The sequence below is a fragment of the Trachemys scripta genome, chromosome 1 (genome assembly GCF_013100865.1).
Source record: "Trachemys scripta elegans isolate TJP31775 chromosome 1, CAS_Tse_1.0, whole genome shotgun sequence".
Taxonomy (NCBI): domain Eukaryota; kingdom Metazoa; phylum Chordata; order Testudines; family Emydidae; genus Trachemys; species Trachemys scripta.
This window is the reverse complement of record NC_048298.1, coordinates 335,818,632-335,842,357: the sequence shown is the minus strand read 5'-3', so window position 1 is coordinate 335,842,357 and position 23,726 is coordinate 335,818,632. Positions and strand designations below refer to the sequence as shown.

The window sequence follows — 23,726 nt, the reverse complement described above, 5'->3', positions numbered from 1 at the left end:
TACTAGAAGTTACAATGGTGTAACTCTGGAGTTTCTTCTACTGAATTTAGTGGAGTAACTCCGATTTGCTGTGCATTATGGCGTAACAGATAGCAGTATTTAAACCTGCTATCAGAAGTAGAAATTTAGAAAGGATGGAAGTTGCTTGCAAATAAAGATGGCTCTCTTGCTCAAAACTTAAGAAAAATGTAAATTTGGGTTTCGTCAAAACCCTATCTCATCCAGTCTAAAAACCAGTGATTAACTTTAGAATTTGTAAGCAGCTCACATATCATGTCGATAAAGTATTAAATTAGCAGAGAGTGAGTGAGTCACACATCCCAGTGACTAGTGCTCTATAAGCAAGTGATAACACTGAATTCAATTATCAGAGGGGTAGCCGGGTTAGTCTGTATCCACAAAAACAGCGAGGAGTCTGGTGGCACCTTAAAGGCTACAGATTTATCTCGGCATAAACTTTCACCGATTAAAAAAACCCCACTTCTTCAGATGCATGGCGTGAAAATCCATGCATCTGAAGAAGTGGGGTTTTTTTACCCATGAAAGCTTATGCACAAATAAATCTGTTGGTCTTTAAGGTGCCACCAGACTCCTTGTTGTTTTTATAGAATTCAATGAGGAAGTGCTGATTTGAAAAACACTTGTCAACTAAAGTATAACCTCCAATGTATGGCAAGATGTGGGTCAACTCAGGCTATACATGCAAAAGAACTAACCTAGCCTGTCAAATCCTTGTGAGGTACCTGACCTAATCCCCCACATATTTTGGAATTTTTACAGCACCCCACCTCTTAACTGAGGACTATAACATGATTCATGGCTAGGTGTACGCCCTCCAATTTATTCAGTGGCGATCAGCTTGGGACTCTGAAATGCTTGCAAACTGTTCATTTGTTCATTCCCATTCGTTGTGTGGACCTTTATTCATAGTGTCTAGAGTGTCACTTTGTACCAGCCTAACTGCACAAGGACTAATAGCATGGTGAAAACTGCATGCGACTGTTGAGTATCTAATCTGTTTAAGGTTTTTATAAAGTTCACGGATACTTCACTAAAAGTTGCCCTATAAAAACCTTAGACAGACTGGATCAGGGGTCAGCAACCTCTGGTACGCGGCTCGCCAGGGTAAGCACCCTGGCGGGCCGGGCCAGTTTGTTTACCTGACGTGTCGGCAGGTTCGGCCTATCGCGGCTCCCACTGGCTGCAGTTCACCGTCCCAGGCCAATGGGGGCTGCGGGAAGCAGCGCAGGATGTGCTGGCAGCGGCTTCCTGCCGGCCCCATTGGCCTGGAGTGGCGAACCGCGGCCAGTGGGAGCCGCAGTCGGCCGAACCTGCCGACGCAGCAGGTAAACAAACTGCCCCGGCTCGCCAGGGTGCTTACCCTGGTGAGCAGCATGACAGAGGTTGCTGACCCCTGGACTAGAACAAGAGATGGAGACACCCACCATCCGGGCACAAGATCCACAATTAGAGTTGCTGGGTTAAAGGTCAGGGTCCCAGTACAGCTATACATCCTGCTATTAGCTGGGTTTAGAACCTGTAGGCTTTATTTATATATATTATATATATATATTATAAATAAATAAATAAAAGTTTGCTGGAGTGGAAAAAGTTAAGCCATGAAACTTGCTCCCATTGACGCAACACCAGGTTGGGTTTCAGGGTTTCTCAAGCATTGAGGCTTTCTGAATTAACATTCAAACTTGGTCATAATGTGGTGTCATCAATGCAACACCAGTATTGTCAAGGTGAAAATAAGATAGCTTCAAACTTATTCCTCTCCATTAAAGATGGTCAATAACATCTTCCTGTTATTTGTGGAAAATCAATCTGGGGGAAAAAGTTGGTTTAACTGTGACCAGCAACATCCTGGCCTCTCCAATTAAAACAGGTCAGAGGAACGGAGATGGCTTTTGCTTCGATGAAGCGCCACATCCTAATTGTTGGCAGACGCTCGGCCTTTGATGTGTTTTGTTCATAAAATATATTTACTGCTTGCGATAAAGAGTCTGAATACAGGAGTTCAGACAGGCAGATTACAAGGACCTTTCTGAATTCTCTTTCCCATGCTTAGCAGGGCTTCGTATTTTCATGTCATCCATGGATGGAAGACGCAACACTCGTATATCTGTACTTCTACTTCCAATCAACTTACTTACATTGAACACAGCCCAGGAAAGAGCAGAATGGCCTCCGCCATGCAACAAAAGTAAGACAGGGCCCTCCGATCCACTTTTATAAATTCGAAAAGTGTATGAACAGTTAAGGACAATGTTTCTTAATAAAATTATCTGAAACAAGCTACTGAGTTCGACCCTTCACAGCACATACAAGGTCACCAGCACTTTTTTATTACTCTGTACACAAGAAAGCCCCAATTCTGCCCTCTGTTCAGCTTCAATAGGTTTGTACAGAATGATGGCCACTGATGAGGAGGAGGAAGGTGATGGTGATGAGGAAGATAATGGCTAATATTTCAGGTTGGTCGACAAGGGACAGGGTGAGCATATGGATATTCAGATGTATATTCTGTATTATCGCCATCTACCTTGCTGGGTTAGAATGTTTGCTAAATGTATTAAACTATTGTAAATACAGAAGGGTTCCTACAGGGGCGTGTTGCAACTGTGTACATCGGGGTTCGCAACTGAACAGTAATTTTAATACTGGGCCTGATCTTGGGACAAGAATCTGTTGCATCTCAGACTGATAACTGCGAATTCTTAAGTAATCAAATGAATACATAATCTACAGATCAAACTACAACCAAGGGAAAAGTTTAGCCCATACTATCCACCTAGCTATACTGCCTACCTCCCCATCATCCCATACTCTTATGTTCCTTACCTCCTCATCACACACCCTCTTTGCCATGAAAACAGTATCTGTACGTAATGTACATCAAAGAAAGCAAATCAACAGGAAAAAATTAAGTTAAAAGCTTGGAATGCTCAGGATGCCATTGGGGACCACAAACTGGTGTTTTGTCTAACACGCTCTCCCATTACTTGACTGAGGAAACAGACAAACCTCTACGTATCCCTCTGGGCAATAAAATTACCCTTGGGAATCCATGAGGTAGTATGGTGCCTTTGTTAAGTTAAGCTGTAGGGAGACATCAGCTATCTGCATATCCTGGAAAGCCAGCTAAAAAAGAAGCAAATCGGTAGAATAATGGTTTTCAACCTGTGGTCCGTGGACCCCGATCTAAGATTTCCAAAGGGCTCCACACCTCCATTTGAAATTGTGTAGGGGTCCGCAAATGGAAAAAAGGTTAAAACCCACTGATCTCAAGGTAGTGTGCGCCGGGGATAGGACACTGGACTGGGAGTCAGGAGATCTGGGCTCTAATACACAGATTGATTGAAAAAGTCACTTGACTAGAGCTGGTTAAAATAGAAAATGTCTGTTCCAAGGGGAATCCCGACATTTTGAAAAAAAGTTTATCTTTTGATTGGAACAAAAAGTAGAACTAAGAAATGAAATGGAGCAGCCAGTAGCACCTGACTCCCAGGGACCTGCCAGAGAGCAGGGAGCTAGAACCCGACAGCCCTGGCTCCAGCCAGGCTCCTGGCTGCACGGCAGAGAGCCTGTCAAGGTGAGAGCTCCAGTTTGAGAGGGGCTCCCAGACTCCCTGCTGCCGAGGAGCTGGGCAGGTTACCATTGGAATGTTTCAGTTTCAACAAATTGGCATATTTTGTCAGAAAATTTCCAGCCAGCTCTACATTTCACCTCTGTTCTTTCCCCTTCCACCCTTTGAAGGTCTCATCTATTTAGACCACCTCCTGCAGGGCAGGGACCGTTTACACTATGTTTGTGTGCCATGCCTAGCGTAACAGGGCTCCAATTTTGGCTGGGGCCTGTAGGTGCTACTGTCCTAGGAACTCTGAAACCTGGGAGAACTGCCTAATCTATGCAGAACACGATTCAAGAGAAAACAGAGTGGACAGTAGTGACAAGCTAAGTGAAGAATGTTACTCAGGTTGCTTCCATGGTGATTTTAATCGTCTAATGCACCACACACACTTCTGGACCTACAGAAACAACAATGGCTCTTGGCTCTGGATTGAAATTTGGCTTCCTATCAGGCTGGAAAGGGTTTACTTTTCCTTTCTCACTTCGCAGTTGAGACCCGTTTAAGTTATACTAATTTGTACAAAATCTAATCTATAGAAAGGCTACTTTGTATGTCTCCAGCACGTCTTATTCAAGGATCCCAAAGCACTTTACGAACAACAAGTAAGGTTCACAACAGCCCTGACAGGTAGGTTTTGTCCCCATTTTATAAATGAGGAACCTAAAATAGAGAGCAATAGCTTGGCTAAGGTCATTCAGAGCATCTATAGCAGACCCAGGTAAAGAACTCCTTATTCTTGGTGCTGTGCATTAGCCTTCTTTTTGCTCCCCTTTCTCCTGAAACTGAATGGTTCAAGGGATTTCCTTGGAAGTTGGACAGATTCATCACTTGGCTCCCAATGGAGAATCCAGAGTCAACCAGTGCAGTGCACAGAGTGGGCAGAGTAAGGGAAGGCATGCAGGAAATTTATTGTTTCAGAGCCTCTCTCAGGCAGTCTTTGCTGGCAAGATTTTTCTGAATCCTGGGCAGAATTTAAAGCTGTCCTCATTCCAGGAGAAGGCTGAGGTAGCACCACAGAAGCTCTCAACCTAGCTATGGCTCTCCTCTCTCTGGAAAGGGCGTTCCTCCCCCATTCCCAATTAGCAGGCAGCCAGTGGTACGTTGCTAAAGGGCATCACTCATCCACAGGCTGAATGAACATGGTGAAGCGTAAAAGAAGTTCAGCTTCTTTTACGGAAGAAAGATGTTTTCCCCTGGTGAATTTGGTGCTAGTGAAACAGTGTCTCCAGATGCCTGGCTTTCTCTCATCCCAGTACAGGTACACAGCGTAAATGTCTCCCACACAGCTAATAGATGGAGATATACCTATCTCATAGCACTGGAAGGGACCCTGAAAGGTCATTGAATCCAGCCCCCTGCCTTCACTAGCAGGACCAAGTACTGATTTTGCCCCAGATCCCCAAGGGGCCCCCTCAAGGATAGAACTCACAATCCTGGGTTTAGCAAGCCAATGCTCAAACCACTGAGCTATCCCTCCCCCTAAGGGGAAGTGCACCTCAATCCTGACCTGCAACTCATTGCATTATTCTTGTCATGGCCTGGACTGAACAGAATGATGATTGTATTAAAAACTGCGAGGTTCTTGTGCAATGTTGACAAACCTGCACTAGAAGAGTGGCCATCCCAGGAACATGAATTTTAACCTGACAGAGGTGTAGGGGGGTGTGTGTGTGTGTGTGTGTGTGTGTGTGTGTGTGTGTGTGTGTTAGAATTTGATCTCACACCTTCAGAGGAGAAAGGCTAGAGCATTAACACACTATTACCTAGGTCCTATGGACACAGTTTTGAATGACCCAACATTAACTGAGATGAGAAAGCAATACCAAGAAGCCAACTTTTCTAGATATTTTCCCACTGCAACCTAATCGTTGGCACATAGGTGTTGCCTGGGGCAGTAGCACTGATTAGCACAAAGGAAAAGATGGGTAATAGAGGGAACAATTTAAAAATGTAACAGAATCCCTGATAAACGCCAAGACATACAATCCCACCGGTCACTTGAGATCAGGAAGAATTCAGTCTGGGAATAAAATAAAAGGATATATCCTTGCCGTTTTCGTTTTCAACCACAACATCTTCCATAGACTCAAAGTACTGGCTCCAAGGGACTGGGGAAAAGTCTCGTTTCCTTCCAGGACTGCAAAACAAAATTTTTGCAAGAGTATAAGTATTTTATAATGCTTCACTCAAATTGCCATAAGCTGATGAAACAGCATGTTTTAACAATGGACATGTCATAGCAACACTCGACAGAGGGTTAGGATAGAAAGTGACAGATACTTCGCCTGTAGTTCCCTCATATAGTATTAACAGTTTTGTAGTCATTGGCCAATCCCATTTACCTCCCATTAGGTTTTTTTGTTTCTCTCTGATTTGCCACAACGGACAGAAGTAGGGGAAGCTGTGAAGGTAAGAATGTTTTTCCGCTAAGTGATACTGAACAAGAATTATGATAATGAAAAGGTTATTACAGACAGGTCATATTCTATCCTTGATCTTTGTGCAAAGTTCCACTAACATCAGGAATTCCATTGTTGCTCAAGAGTAGTATACAGTCCTAATTTTATGCTTCAGCCCAAGGACCATAATTAAAAATGGAATTAGTCCATCTACAAAAACCATCTTGATGGTTTTGGCTTGAACAATAAAGAGTCAGCTACTTAACAAGGGTGGTTTTTAATCTAGCATGGCATCTAAAAAAAGATATTCTGCATCTGATAAATCAGCGATTGTGATGAGATCAGAACTGTGCCAAGAAGTCTCCTCTTGTTATACAGTATAGTTAGTACCAATGAAGATCATCTAGAAAGAGAATGTAAATTTCACTGTGGCTGACAAGACAGTGCAGAAACTATGGAAAGAAAAGTTAAATATAGTGAGGCATATGGGGATTTACCTATATAATGCCTATTAACATTAATGGGAATAGAACAGCTAAATCCCAGGCTGGAAGTTTACACAAGAGAGTTTTAATAAAACAGTTCCCTGGAATCTATTATATTAAATAAAACACATGTACGTACACAGGTCTAATACCTAAATGCTGTATGTACTGCAGCATTACTAAAGTTATACTGAAGTCGAATATGATTAACTCCACAAGAGCCAACAAATTCAGAGTTTCCACTTGTATATTGTCCCCACTGAGCCTTTGGACTGAGAATTTGATCAGTGTGTAAGAACTACTCTCCAAACTGCTTCTTTGCCTGTTATTGGAGTGTTATCGCAGGAGCAGCATGGAGGAAACTAAGAATAGTGAGATAAAAATCAAGCGGTCAACCTCTTGCCTAGATTGTTTAGGCAAAGACATGACAGGGGCACTCTGTACGAATGGAAAATACCAAAACTTTATTTTTCAAATAAAATGTTTCCCCCGGTTGACAAATAGAACATTCCATAATATAACACACCATTAGGAAGGATATTATTCTAATAAAGTGTTCCTCAACCTTTTCAGATTGGTGATACCTTATTCGAAGTAAAAAAATCTTCACGACTCCCATATATATTTTATTCTTTTATTGTAAGAGTACCAATGCTAAGCGGATATAATTAGTGTGTGTTTTGAGAGGTTGACAGAATACTTGACATTGAAGGGCAAGGGAATGTGGGAGCAAGGTTTTGTTTTAGATTTTAACAGGGGTTTAAATGCCTTGCAAACCCCTGGATTACCTTTTATGAATCCCCTGGAGGTCAAGACCCACCGCTTGAGAAACACAGTTCTAGCTTCACCAAAAAATTGAATGGCCAATTGAGTGATCCAGTTGGCTGAATATTCCTAGGTATTTAATAGCACACATGGGAGAAATACAGCCCAGAAATCAGATGGTTTCACAACTAGATATCTGCCAAATCATTGCCAAAGTACTCCATGAAAGAGCATTGTACTGTGTAACCGGCACTACGTACATCTAAGAGACTCATAAGGGAGCGGTCATCAGTGGAGGGAATGAGGAAGGGTCTCTTTTCATGCTAACATTATTGGCTTAGAAAGCCATTCTCAAACAGTGGACTAAGAACAAAAGTCCAGACATCAATGGCTGGATTGAACAGATTCAGCTGATGAAACAGACGACTTCCTGCACACCTCAAGTCCATAGAGACCTTACGTATTATTAAAGTGCCAATCAACTTCGTATGTAAGTAACTGACTCCTATGGTGGTTTTCTCTATGGTGAGGGAGATAAGGCATGTCAGTAAGGCAGTGTGCACTGCTGATACCTCTGTGGAATTGTCTCTGTCGCTAGAAAAGACTTGATCTCAGCACTATACTCACACCAAAACACTAAATACGAAATACCGCCATCGCTCATTCAGCACATAGCACTCAAGAGGCAAAGATGTTGGGAGGCACTACAGCTCCCTTCTAACGTATGCATTTTCTTTCCTGTCCACCACACACAGTCCCTTTTGCCCCCACTCAATCACGGCTCTCAGTTGGTGCAACTTTATGTGGCCAGCTGGTGACTTCCTACCCAGCACTGAACAGCTCCAGAGACTGGAGCCTGAACACAGACAATAAAGCAAGGCTTGCTCTTTTTCAAAATGTGAATATCATCCTTTATTCCCTAGAGGGGAGAACACACTATTAGAGCAAGCTGACTTACTTCCCCACTTATAACAAGGATCTAGCCTCCAGCCCTGCTCATTGACAGGTATATCACTAGGAATTGCAAGCAGCATGAACTAGCAATTGCATCGAGTGAGAACTACACTCTGTGACCTGAAATTGGTAACAATACACTCTGAGGTGCCGAGCTGCCACACAAAATGCAGTTTGTTCTGAGTAGGAAGCTATAAGAGACACCGTGGGAACATTACACAGCACAGTACCCAGAACAGAAATGCCCAGTTACATTTGAAGATGATTCCCCCCACCCCCAACTGCCATAACAGAAAACTCAACCAGGAAACTAGAAACCCAGCTGAGCTCAAGGCTTTTCTCAGTCTCTCGCACCCTTACATCACCACTACGAATAAAAGAGTCTACAAAGGAAACTTTGCTGACAATTCTGTTGACGATGCATAGGACAAAAATCTCTCTCTCAGCATTAAACTCATTCAACAGGACTAACAAGGCTTTGTTTTCACAATGACATAACCAAGCATGACAAAAGCAGCAGAGAGGATGAGTACCAGAGGACCATTTTTAACTGTCTTTTTTCCGCTTCTATTCCAGGGAGGGTAATCAGCAGAGAATATTATCAGGGATTGAAACATCCACTTCCCACAGTTAGAAGGAAATCTTCCCTGGTGAATGTGGGACATTTCTGCAGAATTTTAACTTTTTCAATTAAAAAAAAAAGAAGACGAAGAAAGAAATGGAAAGGCAACTTGAAGTTTTGTAAAAATACAATCTATTTTCCATTATATTGCTAGATTTACTTCTCTGGGTTTCCAGACTTCAGTATAATTCGTTGTCAAGCTTCAATGAGAAGATGACACATCCACACACCTATTTTAAGATAATGATAAATCCCGTTATCTCAGCTTCCTCTCATTTTCTGAATGTGAAAAACTAGATTTGAATGCAGATGTTGAGGATACAGCTGGCTGACTGAAGCAGAGAGGCGTACACCACAGATCTGTGGATGACTGCTCAGCCCAACCTGTAAAAATATCAGGTGAGCCCATAAAATCTCCATTCATCCAAGGAAGAAAGACTATTCTTTTTGGGGACTCTATACTAAGGGCACATCTAAACAATGAGTTAGTGCATAGCAAGGTAGGGTGCAAATCTACAACACTCCTACATGCTATGCACTAACTCAGTCCGTGTGTACCCTGCTGCTGTGTGCTAAAAGTTCCCTGGTGCTTTGAAAGAAAATTCTGCAAAAGCAATAAGCAGACAAGGACCTACTGGTCTTAGTGCATATCAGCACTAATGACATTGCTTTATGGGATACTTGACAAATTATAGATGACTTCAGGGAACTCTGAAGGAGAAGAATGGCTAAGTGATCATCACGGAAATCCTTCTTGTCCCACAGGTAAAGGAAAACAGAAGGCAGAAGATTTTGGAAGTGAATTGCTGGCTAGGTAAGTGGCATAAGGTGGTTTGGATTTTGTGGAACATTGGTCTTTCTGTACAGTTTGGCTGGCCTCCATCTCAGTGGAAGGGGAACCAACCTTCTAGAGGGCTAGACCAGTCAGAGCTTTAAACCAATAACAAAAAGAGGGGACAAATGAGCATTTATTTAGCACAAAATTATGATATTGTGAACAAAAACAATCAAGTTACAAAAGGATGTGAAGAAAATAAATTATTTACTTGTTTATACACCAATAATAGGAGTCTGGCTAATAAACAGAAAGAATTGGAAGTTCATAGTAATGAGTATAAATCAGAAGCTAGGAACTGTAGAAAACTGATAAGGAAAGCAAAAGGACAAGGAAAACAATCTATGGTCAGCAGAATTAAGGAGAGTAAGTTTTTTTGTTGTTGTTGTTGTTGTTAAGTATATTAGGAACAAAAGGAATCCTAACAATGGTGTTGGTCTGCTACTAGATGGAAATTACACAGTTGTCAACACAAAAAGACAGAAGTGTTCAATAAAAGTGTCTGTTCTATATTTGGAAAAAAGTCCAATGATGTATTCATATCATATGATTAGGAGGATGGGAAAACATTCAATTTCAACAGTAACTAAGAAAGATGTCAAACAGCAGCTACTAAAGCTAGACATTTTAAAACCAGGAAGTCTGGATAACTTGCATTCAAGAGTTTTAAAAGAAATGGCCAAGGAGCTCTCCAGACAATTAATGTTGATTTTCTATAAGACTTGGAACATTGGGGAAGTTCCAGAAGACCGGAAGAAAGGTAATGTTATGCTATTATTTCAAAAGGATAAACAAGGCGAGTTGGGTAATTATAAGTCTGTCAGCCAGCCATCAATCCAGGGCAAAATAATGGAACAGCTATTATGGAACTCTTAATAAAGAATTACAGGAGGACAGTATAATTAATGTCAATCAACATGGGTTTATGGAAAATAAATTAGATTGACAAGATCTGATATCAAAGAGAAGGTTAAGAGGTGAGTCTATAAGTATCTACACAAGGAATATCAATTTGATAATAGAGGGCTCAGCTAATCAATCTAGCAGACAATGGCATAAGAAGATTCAATGACTGGAAGTGGAAGCTAGACGAATTCAGTCTAGAATTCAGACACAAATGTTTAACAATTCAGGTAATTAACCATTGGAATAATTTACCCATGGTTGTGGTATATTCTCCATGACCGGGAATTTTTAACATCAAGACTGATTGTTTTTGCTAAAAGGTCTGCTCTCATTCAAACAGGAATTAATTCAGAGAAGTCCTCTGACGTGCGTTATACTGCAGATCAGACTAGAAGATCAGAACAGTCCCTTTTGGCCTTATCTCTACAAATATATATTCCAGATAAATCATTGATTTATTGATTGATTGACTAATAAGATGATTTTATGAAGTTGACTTTATATTTGTGGGTTTTTTTAATATGCCAAGAACTCCTAAATGGTTTTTCATAAATGTTAGCTAAAAAAACCGAAAACAAAAACACAAAAACGGGGGTTGTTTTTTTGCCCGGTCTCTACTGCATTTTCTGCTGTGCACTCTCTTAGCCTGGATTGGATATTTTTGGTCAATAGAGAATCTTGTGCGTGACTGCTGCTATCAGTCCGTTAAATAATATTTATAACTGTAGGATTTAATAAAATTTAAAAGAGATATCTCTAACAATTATGGTTGCAAAGAAAACCCTTCTGGAGTGACCTGATGCAGCCCATCTCCTGGAATCTGCAAACAAAAAGCACCAATCTCTGTCCAGCTACTATGAGCTTTCTCAAGCAGGGCCAGGTTGAAATTTACACAACTCTAGTCAGTTTCATGCCTGCTATTTACAACCTATAAACATTGAAACTAAACAGCCCAATTTTCAGTGTCTGCTTGGGAAAACTGGTGGTGGTGTCCCTAGCCTCTTCACCAGAAGCTGGGAATGGGCGACAAGGGATGGATCACTTGATTATCTGTTCATTCCCTCCAGGGCACCTGGCACTGGCCACTGTTGGAAGACAGGATACTGGGCTAGATGGACCTTTGGTCTGCCCCAATATGGCCGCTCTTATGATCTTAACTATGAGCAGGGAGAACTGGAGCTTTTCATGGAAGAAAGAGGATCAAAGAAACCAAGGTCAGGAGGAAGGGATAGTGATACTTCCTTCCCAACCCCAAATCTGCTGCAGGCAGCAATCAGAAGACAGTGCAATTTAAGCTAGCAAAAGAGAAAGTTCTTTCTACCTTCCAACAATCAAGGGAGGTGGCTTTCAGATTTTTCCAGATGCCTATTAACCAGAGGCTAATACGAAAGACTGAACATCTAAGCAGGACCCAGGGAGAACACTATGATAGGAAACCTATTACCTTGAGTTTAGGACTGGGCTCTTCGCCAGGAAGTTGCCCTGCATCTCACTGGAGGGGGTCACCTCATCTTTTGCAACAGCCTCTGACTAGGTGAGCTTTGGTAAATATTTCAAGCCCAGATTTTAAAAGGTTAACGTTTGGATAGAGATATTTTCCAAGGGAAGTAGCAGAAACCCCACCATTTGAGACATTTAAAATGTGATGGGACAACATATTCTAGCAATCCTCTATTAGCAGGGGGAATGGGACAGAAAAAAAGTAGATGTCCTAGGAGTTAATAGGTCCTTCCAGCTCTAACAAAGATAAGTATCTGCAGATTAATTACTTTTATTTAAAACAAAAGATTTGTTAAACAATATTATAACAGGATTAAGATCTGACACTGGGCTCTTACTATGAGTGAGAATAAGTATGAAATTTTTCACAAGATGGCTGGTGCCTGCAGAAGGCTGAGAAATATCTTATTTCAAGCAAACACTTGTGTATTACAAAGGATGAAGATGTATCGGTGAGATGGAGCAAACACGCAAATTTTACAAAATGGACTGCACAAAAGCAATGGAGAACATGCAGTAGAGAATTAATCTCCACTGGTCTCTGAAGGAATATACTAGATAGAATCCAATATGTCTTTTCTTTCTCTAGTCTATTTTCCTTAGTGACATATCAAGCAGGCATCCAAAAAATCAGACGCAAGCCCAACAACAGCTGTGATTTTGCACCTTTTCATGTTGAAACAGCATTTTTCTGGCCAAATAGTTAAACTGTGATGGAGATTAACTAATTACTGCTTTTTAACATGTCCAACAAACTAAAATAGTAAATAAAAATTGATCCAATGTAATAACATTTGTAGGCTGATCTGAGAACTATAAACCAAGCCAACTAACACACACTATGAATTAAATCAGAATCAAAGAACTAGTTCCAGGCACTTTCAACAGCTAATTTTAACCTATTGTGTGGCTTGTCCTCACCATTGTATAATGAACATGTGCACGAACCACGAGTGAAGCAGCAGACATGACAGGAGTTACTTTCATTCCTATGTAATACTCCAAGAATGCAATACTCCATTCCCCAGCAAGAAGCATCCACCTCCTTTTTGACCAATCCTAGGATACATGTTAAAAGGAACAGTGTGCTAGTCAAATAAGCACCACCTACAGTCAAATCCTGTTGCAACAAAAGATGATAAATGGCCCTGGGAATAGTTTGATTCAGTTAATAAAAAGGATGTGACAAATCCATGTTTTCAGTATTAAACTTGCTATCAAATAACTGATCTGAGTATTCGGTGAATACTTAAAATACCAATAGTGTGTGTGTGTGGGGGGGTGTTAACTAGCACAAGGGGTCTGTCTCTGGAAGGAGCTAGTTAGCAGAAAGATGCAGTGCACTCTAAGATGTGAGAAAAATCAAATGTACATCTTGTAGCTCTGTTAAAACCAGCCAGCACTATGTTGCAGCAGCCATTTTAACCTTTCAATACTCAGGTTATTATTTAAATACTAATACTAGCATTATTCATAAATTAAAAGTACAGATCAAAGATTCATTACATTCCTGCTACATGGCTGTGCTCATTTGTAATCTCACAGGGCCAAATACTGTTCTCATTACACTGCTGTAAATTTGGAGTCGCTCCACTGACACCTGCTGAGTTGTTAAGATTTACACTTCCGTAGCACAGCTGAATTCAGCCTCATGTGGCATCACACATGGATACAGCACCATGGTTTTCCTTTCCCTACCACTCAGATTTTGCTTTAACACAGAGAATATCATGTGCTATGCAACATGAGGGAGCCATCATGTTGGAACACAGCATAGTAATACAAGCAAACCTATTTCCTGTCTGTTCTCTTAGTCTCCCTGAATTCAGATACACTGTAACATCACATTACACACAGCCCACTGAGACGCCTCATAAAAAGGCTTTACTGTCCTAGATAAAGTTGTAACAGTTCCTCCTTGCCTGAGAAATCATCAGTACAAATGGCAGCAACAACTCCTTCCCAAGATGGATAACATCAGAGTCAGAGGAAGGTTATGAAGAAAGCATCCGACCAATATTTAAAGTGCGGCTAGTTTAGAAATCTCAATTCCCTCGTAAATCATTTTTCTATTTGCTTGGAGTGATCCATGTCACTCCACTTCTACCTCCCACGATCTGCACCACAACGCCTCAGAAGTCACACCCGACAGACTGGGGGACTGACGATAGGCAAGTCAGCACTCCCTCGTCAGGTCTAGTGGGAGCAATGCAGAGGGTTACTGGGAGGAAATCGGTCTGCCAACATTTTAAGATACTAAGTCTAACTAGATTCCATTGGGCCTATTCCCAAGTCTGAAAAAATTAAACCCACCTCTCTCCAAGTGAACAGATGTATGAACATGATGGGAGAAGGTATCAAATCATCTTTAAAAAAAATTCACATGCCTGTCAATTTTTTGTTCCAAGTAATATCTAAGATGATTATAAACAAAAGATCAGGGAAAAAAAGTTTCTTTAGTTTTACTTTGCAGATCTGACAGCACTTTCTTTATGCAGTTAGTTGTTGCCATGTCGGTCCCAGGATATTAGAGAGACGAGGTGGATGAGGTGATACAATAGAATCATAGAAATATAGGGCTGGAAGGGACCTCAAGAGATCATCAAATCCAGCCCCTGCACTGAGGCATATTTTTATTTACAGTCAGTTTTACTATTTCCCTGTATGGTCAGTCATTTTAAATAAAATAAATAAACTAATGGAGATATACCTATCTCATAGAACTGGAAGGGACCTTGAAAGGTCATCAAGTCCAGCCCCCTGCCTTCACTAGCAGGACCAAGTACTGATTTTGCCCCAGATCCCTAAGTGGCCCCCTCAAGGATTGAACTCACAACCCTGGGTTTATTAGGCAAATGCTCAAACCACTGAGCTATCCTTCCCCCCTTGTTTGTGTGAGCCTTTCACACAGCAACAGGAGACAGAAAAACACTTAATAGCAAATTGTGACTGTGAAACCTTAAAAATTGGCAGAGCATATACAGAGGAGATTTGAAAGCTCTTTGAAGATGGGAAGTGCTATATAAGTGCTAAGCAGTATTATTACTAAGAAGCACTCCATCTATATTATCTAACTGCAAAACTTTACCAGGAACAAACAGCAAGGATTTTCAGTCCATCTGAAATTATTAGATATATTCATTCATCACAGGTTAACAGAGATCAAAATTGCAATGAAGCGAAGCAAGAAACACTAACAAAGCCAACATGACATCAACTAGAGCATAAGAAGCGACCAGAACTTACTAGGCTTTCCTTTTGTGTATTGTTCCAAGTCAAAAATTAAAACAAGGGTCAATAAGCTGAGTATTTAGGAATCTGTTTGGCTGATGTATCCTTTGCATCAGTACATGTACCAGCATTTTGCAAAAGAACTCAAGAAAATTGTTAACATCAAAAGAAATTGTAGCCACTTTGGTCTGTAGGCTGAAAGGTCCCAGGACATCAAGCATATATCACCCCATGTATGGAGGAAAATGTTTCTGAATATTATGTTCATTAAAAAGAAACATTTTGGAACCATCTGCCTTGAGGAACCACATGACAGAAGTGGCAGCACAACAGACCAACGTACGATTGCAAACTGATTTCCATCCTGCTTTTAACACAGACTTAACTCCAGAAAAATATTGGTGTATAAATATTTTACTTAAATATTAAGTGTCACAGGTCTCCTAAGTATTAAAGTAGGATGACAGCACTTTTTTATGAGTATCTCAGAGCAACTACTTAACATTTGTTTACAGTGCCATAGGTGTGCACAGTGCTTTAATGGAAAGAATTAAGACAGGCTCCCTGCCAAAGTGCTTACAGTATGTGGACCCAATACAAGGTCCTCAGTCCATTCAACTCCCATAAAAGAACTGTATATGATGAGACTAAGTTATATTTAACGTAAATACAAGAGAGATGATGGACAAGAAATGGGAAGGTTTACATAAAATAAGGCTGAAAGATCCTTTTTTGCAAAGTGTGCATGTTAGGGTGGTTTTTTTTTTTAAAAACACAAATTACCATAATTAAGCTAAATAAAAGGTTGATGGGGAAAACGGGTTTAAGTGTTATAAACATTAATCCTCAGATCATCCCGATGAAGTACGGTAGGTAAGCAGCTCCATTTTACACCTGGGGAAATTGGTGATTAAGGGACTTGCTCAAGGGTCTTACAACTCAGTGGCATGTCAGAGAATAGAACCCAGCAATCCTGACCACTAGCTAGGAGACACAGAGCTCTCAAAGCCAGGTACACTCTCCAGACAGATATCCTCCTCTGATAAGTCACTCAGTTCTACTCATTTTATTAAAACCTCTTGTCAAAAAGATTTCACAGCAGATACATACAAAAATGTCTCTAATTGGTGGACTGCATTTTCAGACATTTGTTTACTAAAGTTGTGGCAGTTTTTAATTCACTCCACAGTGCTTCTGTACTGCAGTAGAACATTTGATATAAACACATATTGTTCAATATCCCAAGACCTCCGCAGTAACTAATCAAAACATACTATAGATTTTTTCATTCTCTCATTTCTACTTCTGTGAAAAGTACAAGGTAATTCTTAACTCCGATATTCCTTGCTTTAGGTACAAAGCCATGTCATTAAACACTTCAATGCAATTCAGTTTTAAAAAGAATTATGAAAAAATATTAACAAGGAGTATAGCTTATTAATGTTTGAAACTTTTAAAACCAAGTAATTAAGATCTAGAGTAAGTTTTATTGCATATCATTCATTTATATAGAATGGAATAAGTCGAAAGTTAAAGAGAGCCATTTAGAACTATGTGAAAAGTTTCTGCAGAGGTAAAAATACAAAAAAAATACTAATTTTCAAGAAGTAATAACCTATCCACTTAAACATTCCCTCCACCTGCAGAGGCCAAAAAAATTTGGTTAATATCACAGAGGAGCAGCTTACAAAATTAAATGTTGTAAGTTATCTAATCTCCTACTTCAGGGTAAAGCTGATTTCCTGTACTCATCTGATAGGATATTTCACCCAATAAATGGCATTGCACCTTACAGAATCAGGCCTTGGGCATTGTGCCTATGCCCTCAACTCACACTGGATTCAGCCCCAAATGTATTACAGGAGTAGGTTTTACCTTCTTCTGAAGGATCAGCTATTAGTCACCGCCCCAATTTAGATGCCATCCTTGATGATCTACTGATCTCTTTCAGTGTGGCAAGTCCATTCCTAAAAACCAGTGGTTTGTTTTTCTCCAAATTTAACAATCTTGAGTTAGCAACATTCCCCCACCCACCCCCCGCCCAAAATGATACATGGCAGCTCCAGCAGAGAGGACATTTTTATAGCATAGTTTAAGCTTCTAAAAATATACAAGACTTTGGCAGCACTTGATAGGAGTGGCAGTAGACCTCCTTCTAACAAGTTTCATTCAACAGTTATGCTGTTAAACTATTTGAGACTAGTAAAAGTTGTTTCAATAGAAACAGCTAGTGCCTATCAGAGTGAAGGATCTTTCTGTTCACCTGACTAGTGTATGAAAAGGGCAGAGAGTCTAACTACCTGTACTTCTGAAGAGCCCATCACCACAATACCTAGGCTGCAAGATTAAGAATCGCTGCAAGTTACATCCAAAGTAGGATTAAATCCTTTGCACTCCCCTTGTTAACCACTATTTAATATCCTTTTAACCTTTCTGCTTTTAAAGAATGTAATGTTACCTTAAACATGGGACTACTAACTACATTCAAAAATATGGGTGCAGAAGCTGAAGTTATTGTGAGTGATCACTAAGAAATGGTTAGATCCAAGGTTGTCAGGACTTCTGTGTTATATTTATGACTATCACTAATTCACTGTAAGACTATGGGCCAATCATGTAACTCCTCTCTGCTATGGTTTCCCCATATGCAAAACTTGGGATAATGGTACTTTCCACCTGCATAAAGCTTTGCCAGTTTTTTAGAGAAAAGATGGTAGAGAAGTACAAAACACTACTTCACATACTCTGTTTCATTCTGTACCATCATTTTCTACCTGGATTTTGTGCCATCATTTCAAATGCCAACTAAATTCATCCTTGGCCTAAATGGCGGCAACATGCACCCTCTTTGGTTTGGAAGTGAACCTGAGCCAGTAACGTGCGCACCCAAACATATTACCTTTCCATAAGCCCTCTACTTTTCCATTAGTCTCGGTCACTGTTACCAACACCATCCTCCCCAGTGCCCAAACCCTGTCTCTGGCCCTTCATATCTGGGTCCTGACCAACTTCTGCTGCTTTACTTTACAACATCTCCACATACAGCCTGCGCACTGGTGTGATTACTGTTAACCTCTCCTTCTCCAAATCTGCACAGCTATAATCTCTCCCCCTCCCGGTCATCCAGAACGCCGCTGCCAAGACCACGTTCCTCTGTGACCGCTATAATCATCTCCTTACCTTGGACGCCTCCTTTTCTACCATATAAAAGTTCAAGCTTCTTCTCCTCACCTTCAAAACTGTCCTTAGCTCCAGCCCATCATCCCCTGTGACTATGCTCCTGTGAAGCTGCTTTCCTGGCCATTTCCTTTCTTTCATCCCGGAACAGGCTCATAATTAACACTGGCCAACCTGTTTCTCAGGGCACGTCTACACTACAGCTGCATCTCCATAGCGTAGACACTTCCTGTGTCGATGGAAGGTTTTTCCATTGACGTAGGTAATCCACCTCCTTAAGGAGCAGAAGCTAAGTTGACAGAAGAATTATTTTGTTGACCTAACTGCATCTACCCAAGGAATTAGGTCAGGTTAGCATTAGTGCTCAGGGGGTGAATTTTTCACACCAGGAGTGACCTAGCCAGGTTGCTCTAAATGTTAAGTGTTGACCAGGGCTTTGCTCTCAAATTATACACTTAGATTTGTTTATAAAACTCACTACCTGTTTGCGCTGTGTTGTGCTGTCCCAGATGGCAGATTGTCACTTCCCAGGAGCAAGGACTTACTCCCCTGGCAGAGTTCATCTACTGCCCAGCTTCATGTAGACTCCTGCTGGGTAATACTATTTAAGCTAAACTTGCACACAGTTAACCCCAGTTAAAAGAGCATTTCTTCATTCACAAATAAACACAGCTTCAGATAAGACTCATAGTTGAAAATGAAGAGATGTCCTGAAATATTTATCTTCACCAGGCTCTGTTCATGAGAGAAGGATGTTGAGGGATCTTAATAAGCGAGTGTATTCAATTAGACAAGTGAGTTAAAGGAAAAGGCAGCAGATAGGCCCCAGTTTCAAACTATGACTATTTCAAGGCATCGTTGACAGTTGGATAGAAGGAACACTAGCTCCCACTTAGACAATGTGCATTACTTAATAGAATCTCTCTGAGTAGGAGTCAAATCAGCTGCCTATGCCAAGCTAAGGAGATGCTCTTTACCGTAAATAGGCATTCAGCCGTCTAATTCTCTTCATATAGATAGACAGATGGTCTGACAAGTTAGGTCCAGACACATCTCATAAGCATTAATGAACATCCGGGTTCGAAACTGAATTTCCAACACATACAAAAACAACAAAGAGTCTGGTGGCACCTTAAAGACTAACAGATTTATTTGGGCATAAGCTTTCGTGAGTAAAAACCTCACTTCTTCGGATGCATAGAGTGAAAGCTAAAACCTCTCCAGCGCATTATCCACGATCTACAACCTATCCTGGAAAATGATCCCTCACTCTCACAGACCTTGGGATGCAGGCCAGTCCTCGCTTACAGACAACCCCCCAACCTGAAGCAAATACTCACCAGCAGCTACACACCACACCACAGAAACACCAACCCAGGAACCTATCCCTGTAGCAAACCTCGTTGCCTACTCTGTCCCCATATCTACTCTGGCAACAGCATCAGAGGACCCAACCACATCAGCCACACCATCAGGGGCTCATTCACCTGCACATCCACTAATGTCATATATGCCATCATGTGCCAGCAATGCCCCTCTGCCATGTACATTGGCCAAACCGGACAGTCCCTCCGCAAAAGAATAAATGGACACAAATCGGACATCAGGAATGGTAACATACACAAGCCAGTAAGTGAACACTTCAATCTCCCTGGTCATTCTATCACAGATTTAAAAGTCACTGTCATTGAACAAAAAAACTTCAGTAACAGACTTCAAAGAGAAACAGCAGAACTAAAATTCATTTGCAAATTCAACACCATTAATCTGGGCTTGAATAGGGATTGGGAGTGGCTGGCTCACTACAGAAGTAGCTTTTCCTCTCCTGGAATTGACACCTCCTCATCTATTATTGGGAGTGGACTACATCCACCCTGATTGAATTGGCCTCGTCAACACTGGTTCTCCACTTGTGAAGTAACTCCCTGCTCTCCATGTGTCAGTATATAATGCCTGCATCTGTAGCTTTCACTCTATGCATCCGAAGAAGTGAGGTTTTTACTCACGAAAGCTTATGCCCAAATAAATCTGTTAGTCTTTAAGGTGCCACCAGACTCTTTGTTGTTTTTGTAGATACAGACTAACACGGCTACCCCCTGATACTTGACAACACATACAAGAAACACCAAAATTATTAACATAAAGTAACCTTCCATGGAAACTATTCAATCTGCTGAAATACATCTCAAATTAACATGTTAGAAATCCCATCCCATGCCTGAGGCCAATGTCCCAAATGTTCCCTCGCCCACAACTGGCACCCTTGCCTCTCCTGCTAATCCCCACCCACCCCGCAATGGGCACCTTCACCTCCTCTGCCAATCCTTATCACCACCACCACACAACCAGCACCCACACCTCCTCTGCCAATCCCCCCACAGAATAAGTATAAAATTAAAGAATTAAAGTTAGCTTAAGTTTGGTTAAATGTGTGTGTGTGTGGTAAAGAAGGCCCCAACCAGCAAGTGAAAGAAGGCTGTAAAAACAATAAGTAGTATTACTTGTAGTGTGGGAAGGTTGTATGGTTTCAAAAGTAATAAAATAAAGAGCTACAGTAACAAAACAAAAAGTGTCTTAAAAGAAACAAGCCCAAACCTTCCCTCTGTTCTGCTGTGGGGGGGTAGGGGAGGGTGCTGGGGTTGGTGGTGGTGAAGATAAGAAAGGAAAGGCCTTGTGAAGAAAGGAGAGTGTAAAACTTATCTGGATTAAGACTAGAAATAAGGGTGAACTGTCTCAAATTGGTTTTTAGTTGAAGTCAGTAATTGGTGATGACATCACTTGTTTGTTAAATAGTATAAAAAGTAAACTCTAAAAGGGGTTCATTGCTAAGACCTGCCTGACCACTTTGGAGCCGACCAATATGTGTCTAAACACCCCTAGGTTTAGCCCATTTGTAAATATCTTAATCAAATGCTTATACATGTTTTGTTACTGTTTGGATGTAGTAACTTGCTTTAGATTTAATAAAGGAATTGATGGTTAAATTAGTGTTTGGGGGTTTCCTATATCAGTATTAATAATTTCAAATATTATTACCACCACCACCATCTCCTCTACCAATCCCCACGCACCCACATACGGGCCCCCTCACCTCCTCTGCCAATCCTTACGCACCCACCCCCCCCTGCCACGGCCCCCCCCGCCCCCTCCCCCGGGCGCCCTCGCCTCCTCTGCCGACCCCCCTCCAGCCACCCCCCTCCACGCGGCAACGGGCCTCCTCTGGTGATCCCCAACGTCCCCATGGTAAAATCCCCGGCTCCCCTCCACACCCAGCCCCTCCCCCACCTACCCCATGCGCATCTTGGAGCCGGACTGGCCGCCCCCGCCGGGCACGGCGGGCCTGGGGGGCAGGCGGCCCAGGTGCAGGTGCTTCTCCAGGGTCGACATGACGGGGAGAGGCCGACACACAAGGGCAGGTCTCGCCCCAACCGCGCCAGCAGCAACTGCACCCACCCCCGCCGGAAGTACCCCTGCCGCGCCGCGCTGCACCACGGGAAATAGAGTCCGTCCCCACTACGACTCACTGGCGGGGGAGCGCCTTCCCTGCCGGAAGTGCCTGCCCTCGCGCAATCGGCCCGCGCCGGAAGCGGGGCCGCAGCGCCCGCTGGGAATTGTAGTTCATCTCGCCGGGCTGTGCGCGGCTCTCCCGGGGCTGGGTGACTCTCCCGCCGTGTCCCAGGGCGCCCCGCGGCGGGCTGAGGCGGCGGCGGTGGCGGTTGCCAGGCGGCGGCGGTGGCTGGGAGCCGGGCCTGGCGCGGGGGAGCGGCTGGGGGATGAAGCAGAAGAGGCTGAAGGGTCCCGCTCCCAGGGTGGGAGGCGGCGGCGCCCGCAAGAGGAGAGGTGGGAGTCCCGGGGAGCGCCCGGCGCGGGGGACCCGGTAGATACCCTGGCTGGGGGGGGGGCGGTACCCGGGGGACACGGTAGATACCCTGGCTGGGGGGGGGGGGGGGCCCGGGGGACACGGTAGATACCCTGGCTGGGGGGAGGGGCGGTACCCGGAGGTACACGGTAGATACCCTGGCGGGGGGGGGGCGGTACCCGGGGGACAGGGTAGATACCCTGGCTGGGGAGGGGACCCGGTAGATACCCTGAGCGGTTGGTGGCAGTAGGGGGTGCTGTGGTGGGTGCTGTGGGGCTCATAAGAGGCAGCAGATCCTGTGATGGGCATCTGAAGGGGCGGCGGGTAGCACCCTCCATGGCATGATTGGATAATGGGGTGGCAGTACCTTGGGCACCCTGTGCGGAGGTGGTAGTTACCTGTACTGGTGCGGTAGGTGCATAGTGGCCTTTGGGGATTATAATGTGGTGTGTCATGCCCTTGAGGTACAACAGAGGGCTGGGAGCCCCATATGGGTCTTGGTGATTACTTAAAACCACTTAGGTAATACGGAGTACCTTTGTTGGAGCAACAGGTACCCTAAGGGCACACTTGGGTCAAGACAGACTCCATGGTATGGTGGGCACCCTGAAGATGCAGAAGGGATGTGGAAGATGTCATTCCATCATCCAGGGAGGTCATTCACTGAAGGATGGTGGGGGGGCATTGCAGGGCAGTACTGAACAGTCCAGTTGCAACCGCAGCACTTTCCAGCTTCATTGGCACTAATACATGGCTTTGCGCAGAGCAATCATAGTCTCAATGGTGGTGTGAATGTTAATTGTTGCAACAAATTTTGTATGTGAGCACCAGGTGTGTTACAGTCATGCCAAGAATCTGCAATGCACAAATGTTTTAGGCTATAATGTTCTAAATATCTATAGGGTAACCCTAAGTATAGCACAGAATGTTAGACATATCTGCAGGGTAAACTCCAAGTATTTTTTTTAACTTTGTAAAGTGATCTACATCTCAAATATACTACTTGAATTTATATTTTTGGGAAATAATACTGTGTTATATCTCCACAGGTATCAGTGATATCTCCCCTTCTACAAGTTTACCACCTCTTGTTGAAGGCCAGTTGCGCTGTTTTCTCAAGTTAACAGTCAGTAAAATCTTATGGATGGTGTCTAAACCGCCTACTTCTGTTCTCATCCGGGTGAGGTGGTGGGGGGAGACGACAGATGGTACGCTGTTTAATCCCAGGAATACTTCACAGACTGAACAAAAAGCAGTGAAAACCACCACCCGCTATGCAATTCGCTGTGGGCCAAAACAGTTTGCCTCCTACCTGACAGGTACAATAGCTGTAGCCTCTGTATTAATTTTGCAGTT

General features: G+C 42.6%; 2 protein-coding genes across 4 annotated transcripts in view; one reads left to right on the top strand and one right to left on the bottom strand.

The window, feature by feature from the left end:
• The window catches only part of PPME1 (protein phosphatase methylesterase 1), a 40,772-nt gene extending 18,786 nt beyond the window's left edge, over nt 1-21,986 (bottom strand). The window contains exons 1-3 of the mRNA XM_034759201.1: nt 21,801-21,986; nt 5,681-5,774; nt 2,160-2,252 (exon numbers count right to left, since the gene is read on the bottom strand). Of these exons, the coding sequence (XP_034615092.1) occupies nt 2,160-2,252; nt 5,681-5,774; nt 21,801-21,898 (285 nt within the window). The 5' untranslated portion in view covers nt 21,899-21,986. The remainder of the gene's footprint in view (nt 1-2,159; nt 2,253-5,680; nt 5,775-21,800) is intronic.
• Nucleotides 21,987-22,158: 172 nt separating this feature from the next.
• The window catches only part of C2CD3 (C2 domain containing 3 centriole elongation regulator), an 86,502-nt gene continuing 84,934 nt past the window's right edge, over nt 22,159-23,726 (top strand). For all 3 annotated transcript variants that reach the window (XM_034759200.1, XM_034759199.1, XM_034759198.1), the window contains exons 1-2: nt 22,159-22,351; nt 23,420-23,689. In XM_034759200.1, the coding sequence (XP_034615091.1) occupies nt 22,285-22,351; nt 23,420-23,689 (337 nt within the window). In that variant the 5' untranslated portion in view covers nt 22,159-22,284. The remainder of the gene's footprint in view (nt 22,352-23,419; nt 23,690-23,726) is intronic.